Source organism: Mauremys mutica, chromosome 4, assembly GCF_020497125.1.
Source record: "Mauremys mutica isolate MM-2020 ecotype Southern chromosome 4, ASM2049712v1, whole genome shotgun sequence".
NCBI lineage: Eukaryota > Metazoa > Chordata > Testudines > Geoemydidae > Mauremys > Mauremys mutica.
In genome coordinates, this window is record NC_059075.1 from 158,782,692 (window position 1) to 158,790,510 (window position 7,819).

General features: G+C 63.8%; 1 protein-coding gene across 1 annotated transcript in view; it reads right to left on the reverse strand.

The window, feature by feature from the left end:
* The window catches only part of LOC123368093 (complement factor B-like), a 21,496-nt gene extending 16,530 nt beyond the window's left edge, over positions 1 to 4,966 (reverse strand). The window contains exons 1-4 of the mRNA XM_045012590.1: positions 4,042 to 4,966; positions 1,225 to 1,390; positions 769 to 969; positions 245 to 430 (exon numbers count right to left, since the gene is read on the reverse strand). Coding sequence (XP_044868525.1) covers positions 245 to 430; positions 769 to 969; positions 1,225 to 1,390; positions 4,042 to 4,194 — 706 coding nt within the window. The 5' untranslated portion in view covers positions 4,195 to 4,966. The remainder of the gene's footprint in view (positions 1 to 244; positions 431 to 768; positions 970 to 1,224; positions 1,391 to 4,041) is intronic.
* Positions 4,967 to 7,819: the final 2,853 nt, after the last annotated feature.

The window sequence follows — 7,819 nt, forward strand, 5'->3', positions numbered from 1 at the left end:
TCCGGGCTCTCAGCTTCTCCTGCTCTAACCACCAGCCCCCACTCACCTCCCAAAGCCAGGGAGAGAACCCAGGAGTCCTGGCTCCCAGCCCCCCCGCTCTGACCCACCAGCCCCCACTCTCCTCCCAGAGCCCGGAGAGAACCCAGGAGTCCTGGCTCCCAGCCCCCCACTCTAACTACTAGACCCCACTCCCCTCCCAGAGGCCGGAGAGAACCCAGCTGTCCGGGCTGCCAGCCCTACTCACCCTCGGGGTCGCACACGGCCGTGCGGCCGCTCCACTCGCCGTTGGCCAGGCAGGTGCGGCGTGCGGCGCCGAAGAGCTGGTGCCCGGGCTGGCAGTGGAAGGTGATCGTGTCCCCGACGCTGTACTTGCTCTGCCGGGGCTCGTGCCACCCGTTCTCGAAGGTGATGTAGCCAGTGCAGGTGTAGTCTGCAGGGGAGAGGGGGAGGGGCAGGACTCCTGGGTTCTCAGCGGGGAGGGGTCGAGTGGGTTGGAACTGTCAGAGGCTGGGAGCCAGGACTCCTGGGTTCTGTCCTCGGCTCTGGGAGGGGAGTGGGGGCTGGTGGGTCAGAGCAGGGGGAGGCTGGGAGCCAGGACTCCTGGGTTCTGTCCTCGGCTCTGGGAGGGGAGTGGGGGCTGGTGGGTCAGAGCAGGGGGAGGCTGGGAGCCAGGACTCCTGGGTTCTCTCCCAGCTCTGAGAAGGGGAGTGGGGGCTGGTGGGTTAGAGGAGGGGGGGCTGGGAGCCAGGACTCCTGGGTTCTACTCACTGATGCAGGAGGGCCGTTGGGCTGACTCGAAGGCATTCCTCAGAGGTGACCACTTCCCGCTGGACTGACAGACCCTCCAGCTCACGGGGTGGGCGTAGCTGTTTGGGGGGCAGTGATACTCCAGGACGCTGCCATTGGTTCGGATCTTGGGGTACACGACCTCACCCCCTTGGATACCTTCTGCATCCCCACAGACTGCATCTAGGAGAGAAAAAGCAGGGGCTGCAGGTCGGGAGTGAGGGGCATCGGCAGAGCTGGGGGCCCAGGGCTGGGCTAGCAGGGGCTGCGGGTCGGGAGTGAGGGGCACCGGCAGAGCTGGGCTGGCAGGGGCTGCGGGTCGGGAGTGAGGGGCACCGGCAGAGCTGGGCTGGCAGGGGCTGCGGGTCAGGAGTGAGCGGCAGGGTCAGAGTTAAGGAGGGCCGAGACCCCCTGGGAGGTGGAGGAGGAATTTCTTACCACACAGGCCATGTCGGAAGAGGAGGAGGAGGAGGAGGAGGAAGGGGACGTGTTCCATGGCCCCAGGGTCTTTGGGGGGCTGGAGTTGTGGGGAGAACAGAGGCTCCTTTCCTGGCTGCGTAGGAAGGCAGAGTGGGGGAAGGAGTGTGGGAGCTGAAACCTCAAGCTGGAAAGAGGAAATGGCACGTGGTTCCCAGAAAATGATGCTGCTTTATCCCTCCCCGAGCTGGAAGAGAACCCAGGAGTCCTGCCTCCCAACCCCCCACCACCACTCTACCCACTAGACCCCACTCCCCTCCCCAGGCGAGGCTAGAACCCTGGTGTCCTGCGTCCCAGTTCCCCCAACCCCCACTCCCCTCCCAGAGCCGGGGAGAGAACCCAGGAGTCCTGGCTCCCAGCCCCCACTGCTGTAACTCACCAGCCCCCACTCCCCTCCCAGCGCTGGGGAGAGAACCCAGGAGTCCTGGCTCCCAGCCCCTCCCCCTGCTCTAACCCACCAGCCCCCACTCCTCTTGGGGAGAGAACCCAGGACTCCTGGCTCCCAGCCCCCCCTTGCTCTAACCCACCAGCCCCCACTCCCCTCAGGGATAGAACCCAGGAGTCCTGGCTCCCAGCCCCCCCCCCCTGTTCTAACCCACCAGCCCCCACTCCCCTCCCAGAGCCGGGGAGAGAACCCAGGAGTCCTGGCTCCCAGCCCCCCGGCTCTAACCCACCAGACCTCCCTCCCCTCCCAGCGCTGGGGAGAGAACTCAGGAGTCCTGGCTCCCAGCCCCCCCTGCTCTAACCCACCAGCCCCCACTCCCCTCAGGGATAGAACCCAGGAGTCCTGGCTCCCAGCCCCCCCTGCTCTAACCCACCAGCCCCCACTCCCCTCCCAGCGCTGGGGAGAGAACCCAGGAGTCCTGGCTCCCAGCCCCCCCTGCTCTAACCCACCAGCCCCCACTCCCCTCCCAGCGCTGGGGAGAGAACCCAGGAGTCCTGGCTCCCAGCCCCCCCTGCTCTAACTCACCAGCCCCCACTCCTCTCCCAGAGCCAGGGAGAGAACCCAGGAGTCCTGGCTCCCAGCCCCCCCTGCTCTAACTCACCAGCCACCACTCCCCTCCCAGCGCTGGGGAGAGAACCCAGGAGTCCTGGCTCCCAGCCCCCCCTGCTCTAACTCACCAGCCCCCACTCCCCGCCCAGCGCTGGGGAGAGAACCCAGGAGTCCTGGCTTTCTCTGCACCCTAGATCTCGGCTACCCTCCCCCTTTTGCCCTCCTCCTCTGTCTCTGAAAAGGAAACTGAGTCAGAAAAGCTGGACTCCCCCCCCCCCCCCTTGAGCCGGTCAGTGCCCCGCTCTGGGGCCAGATCGAATCTCGGACCTGGCTGGAGCCGGGCTCAGAGGCGGGGGGCTGGGGTTGGAGTCTGTCTGCTGAGCTCCTCTCTCTGGATCTACACACACACACACACACACACACACACACACTGTGTGAGGAGGGAGGTGCCCGGCCTGAGCCCAGCCCCACCTAGATATCGATTTTATCCTGCTTCACATCCTGTACTCTTGGGTTCTCTCCCCAGCTCTGGGAGGGGAGTGGGGGCTGGTGGGTTAGAGCAGGGGGGGCTGGGAGCCAGGACTCCTGGGTTCTCTCCCCGGCTCTGGGAGGGGCGGGGAGCGGGGGCTGGTGGTTAGAGCAGGGGGGGCTGGGAGGCAGGACTCCTGGGTTCTCTCCCTGGCTCTGGGAGGGGAGGGGGGGCTGGTGGTTAGAGCAGGGGGGGCTGGGAGCCAGGACGCCTGGGTTCTCTCCCCGGCTCTGGGAGGGGAGGGGTGGCTGGTGGTTAGAGCAGGGGGGGCTGGGAGCCAGGACTCCTGGGTTCTCTCCCCGGCTCTGGGAGGGGAGGGGGGGCTGGTGGTTAGAGCAGGGGGGGCTGGGAGCCAGGACTCCTGGATTCTCTCCCCAGCTCTGGGAGGGGGGGCTGGTGGTTAGAGCAGGGGGGGCTGGGAGCCAGGACTTGTGGGTTCTAGTGTCTGTGCAGGGGGCTGGGTGCAGCTGCACGGGAGTTAGCTGATATTTTGGGAGCTGGTTCCCTGCACGAGGTTTCACTTCATGTTTCCTTTTTACTGTCCTGCTCTGGGAGTTGGGGGTTCAGAGAAGTCACAGCCCCTCGGGTGACCGAAAAAGGGAAGGGGAGGGCGTGGGGTGGAGGCAGCTGACTGGAGGGAGGAACTCTCCCTGATCAGAAGCCAGGGTAGCGGGTCGAGACCCAGGGAAAGAGAGAGAAAGACGCCGGAGCAGGTAGGCTCTGGCGGGTCAGGGCAGGGGGGATCCCCCTTCTGAGGGCCCAGCGGTCTTAGCGCCCCCCCCGGCCCCAGCCAGGAGGGGCTAAGTCGGGGCTGGTCCCTTGGGCGCAGCGGAGGGGACGGATCCCAGACCTGACGTGGGGTGGGAGGAAGTCCCAGGATGGGAATTGGGGCGCAGGAGGTGGGGTGGGAGGTGTGGGGACGTCAGAGGGGCTGAGCAGAGGCCTGGGGAAGCAGGGAGGAAAGACAGGATAGCGGGAACGGGAGAAAGGGAGAGAGACGGAAGGGAGGGACGCGAGGAGCAGCAATGAGTGACCTTTAGGGGCCCTGCTCCCCAATATATCTCTAACCCTCCCTCCCCCCAACCCGCAGATGGCTGCCGCTGTTGCGGTCCTGGCCCGTCTCCTGCAGCCGGCCCTGGCCAGCCTGGGCAGGGATGCCCAATGCCACAGCCTGGCCCCCTGGTATTTCCTCCTGGGCCTCCGCCTCGTTGCTCGCTTTGTGGCTGACGGGCCGTGGGGTTCGGTGAAACCAGACCTGGCCTGTAACTGGACCTCGGTCAATGGGGACGTCCAGCCATTCTGTGCTGCCCTGTGCTACAACCAGCGCTTCCCAGCCCCCGTCTCCTCGGCCTGGGGCTTCGCCTTCCTTGCCACCCTGCTCCCCGTGGGCCTCATGATGCTGATTCATGCCCAGTTCGGCCGACGGGCTGCGGCCAGAGGGGATGAGGAGTTAGCAGGACCAACTGATGCAACGAATATGGCTGCCAAACCCAACGTGGCTGCCAAAACCACGCTGGCTGGAGAGCCCCATGTGGCCACTGGAGCCAACTGGGTTGACATAATTAATATGGACTCTGAGTCCCAACGGGTTGGCCAATCCAAGATGGCCACTACAGGAGCTAAGATGGCTTCCAGCTCAGCCTGGCGCTCCCCAGCATTTGGTTTATGTGTGGTGCTGCTCCTGGCTACTGAGCTGGGCTTCTTGTGGGCTATGCTGGCTCTACAGTTACCCTTGGTGTCAGGGGCCTACTTCTGGTGCCTTCCTGGAGCTCCCCCCTGCCCCCCAGCCCTCGAGTGTGCCCTGTCGGGGCAAGCCGACAAGAAGATGGCGCTGGTGACTCTGGCCTTCACAGCCTGTGTCAATATAGCCTCCTGTCTTGCCTATGGGATCATAAGGCTGTGGAGGGCGGCCCAGTGCCAGGGGAGATAGGGGTGAGGGAATGAGTGTGGGAAGAAGGGGAGTAGGGAGTGGGGGAAAGAGGGACTGGTTGAAAGATTCAAGATGGCTGCCCAGCCCAAACTGGCTGATGTATCCATGACAACTGCCTAGCCCAAGATGGTTGATGTATCCATGATGGCCACCCAGCTCAAGGTGATTGGCGTATCCAAGATGGCCGCCCAGCTCAAGGTGATTGGCGTATCCAAGATGGCCGCCCAGCTCAAGGTGATTGGCGTATCCAAGATGGCCGCCCAGCTCAAGGTGATTGGCGTATCCAAGATGGCCACCCGAGGTGGCAGAGGAGGGGAAGAAAAGGAGGGAACCTGTAGAATTATTTACTATTGAGCAGACCCCTCTCACAAAGCAGAAACCCCCATCTATCTACCATCAGTGACATGCAGCGGCGGCTCCAGGCACCAGCGCTCCAAGCGCGTGCCTGGGGTGGCAAGCTGCGGGGGGCGCCCTGCCGGTCCCTGCGAGGGTGGCAGGCAGGCAGCCTTCCACGGCTTGCCTGCGGGAGGTCCCCGGTCCCGCGGATTCGGCGGCAATTCGGCGGCAGGTACGCCGAAGCTGCGGGACTGGGGACCTCCCACAGGCGCGCTGCCAAAGGCAGCCTGCCTGCCATGCTTGGGGCGGCAAAAAAGCTAGAGCCGCCCCCGGTGACAGGGGAGTGGCACCGACACAGAGGGGAACCTGGACTGACCTTGTGGGAGGGGTGAACAAATTCCCCTTCCCTTCCACAATGCACCTCTGCTACCATGCATGGTCAGAGATGGCCAAGAGTGCAGCCGTCTTTGGGGTGGGGCATGGGGTCTGGTTATACGGGGGTCCCTCGCCCGGCGCTGAGATGTGATCGCCTCTGGGGAGGGGGCGAGGGGCCTGTTTATATGGGAACCCCTGGCCCGGCGTTGAGATGTGATCGCCTCTGGGGAGGGGGGGAGGGGCCTGTTTATATGGGAACCCCTCGCCCGGCACTGAGATGTGATCTCCTCTGGGGAGGGGGCGAGGGGCCTGTTTATATGGGAACCCCTGGCCCGGCACTGAGATGTGATCGCCTCTGGGGAGGGGTGGAGGGGCCTGTTTATATGGGAACCCCTCGCCCGGCACTGAGATGTGATCGCCTCTGGGGAGGGGGCGAGGGGCCTGTTTATATGGGAACCCCTGGCCCGGCGGTGAGATGTGATCGCCTCTGGGGAGGGGGGGAGGGGCCTGTTTATATGGGAACCCCTCGCCCGGCACTGAGATGTGATCTCCTCTGGGGAGGGGTGGAGGGGCCTGTTTATATGGGAACCCCTCGCCCGGCACTGAGATGTGATCGCCTCTGGGGAGGGGTGGAGGGGCCTGTTTATATGGGAACCCCTCGCCCGGCGCTGAGATGTGATCGCCTCTGGGGAGGGGGGGAGGGGCCTGTTTATATGGGGACCCCTCGCCCGGCGCTGAGATGTGATCGCCTCTGGGGAGGGGTGGAGGGGCCTGTTTATATGGGGACCCCTCGCCCGGCACTGAGATGTGATCGCCTCTGGGGAGGGGTGGAAGGGCCTGTTTATATGGGAACCCCTCGCCCGGCGCTGAGATGTGATCGCCTCTGGGGAGGGGTGGAGGGGCCTGTTTATATGGGAACCCCTCGCCCGGCGCTGAGATGTGATCTCCTCTGGGGAGGGGTGGAGGGGCCTGTTTATATGGGAACCCCTCGCCCGGCACTGAGATGTGATCGCCTCTGGGGAGGGGTGGAGGGGCCTGTTTATATGGGAACCCCTCGCCCGGCACTGAGATGTGATCGCCTCTGGGGAGGGGGCGAGGGGCCTGTTTATATGGGAACCCCTCGCCCGGCACTGAGATGTGATCGCCTCTGGGGAGGGGTGGAGGGGCCTGTTTATATGGGAACCCCTCGCCCGGCGCTGAGATGTGATCGCCTCTGGGGAGGGGTGGAGGGGCCTGTTTATATGGGAACCCCTCGCCCGGCACTGAGATGTGATCTCCTCTGGGGAGGGGTGGAGGGGCCTGTTTATATGGGAACCCCTCGCCTGGCACTGAGATGTGATCGCCTCTGGGGAGGGGTGGAGGGGCCTGTTTATATGGGAACCCCTGGCCCGGCACTGAGATGTGATCTCCTCTGGGGAGGGGTGGAGGGGCCTGTTTATATGGGAACCCCTGGCCCGGCACTGAGATGTGATCGCCTCTGGGGAGGGGTGGAGGGGCCTGTTTATATGGGAACCCCTCGCCCGGCACTGAGATGTGATCTCCTCTGGGGAGGGGTGGAGGGGCCTGTTTATATGGGAACCCCTCGCCCGGCACTGAGATGTGATCTCCTCTGGGGAGGGGTGGAGGGGCCTGTTTATATGGGAACCCCTGGCCCGGCGCTGAGATGTGATCGCCTCTGGGGAGGGGGGGAGGGGCTTTTTATATGGGGACCCCTCGTTTGCTGGTGAGGTCAGCACTGACTACTAGGGGAGAGCACCCGTACTGAGCCTCCCACTTCAAATTGCTTTCAGAATTGGGTCCTATAGGGCTGATTTTTTGTGGCTCAAACATTTCTCCAAACTGCTTAGTTTTCTTTTTAAAATGATGAAAACTGGTTTATAAAATTTATGATTGTCCCAATGTGCTCAAAGTTCAACGGAAATACAAGCGCCTGTGGAATGGGAGCGGGGGCGGGGGCGGGATGGGAGGGGAGTGGGGTGCAGGGAGCGGGTGAGAGCAGGGGGTGAGAGCCAGGACTCCTGGGTTCCTCCTCGTCGCAGAGGAAGCTGTGAAGTGCTGGCAGGGTTCCCTGTATTGGATTGTGTTTGGAATTCACAACATGGACTGGGGCGCAAGGTGGGTGGGGGGCGGAGGCAGCTGGCTCGTGTGGTGACTCTCCCAGAAGGAAGGAAGGAAAGAAGAGACGGAGGACGAACAGAGGGAGAGCAAGAGAGACTCAATGAGTGGAACAGGTACCGGGACCCAGGGCTGCAAGGGTGGGCGGTGGCTGGAAATCCAGCAGGGGGCGTTGTGAGCTGCTGTCACAGTGTCGCGCCCCCCAGGTTGGCGTAAGAGGGTTGGGGTGCCAGGTGTGTGTATCACGGCACGGGGATGGGGAGCTGGAAAAGTCAGG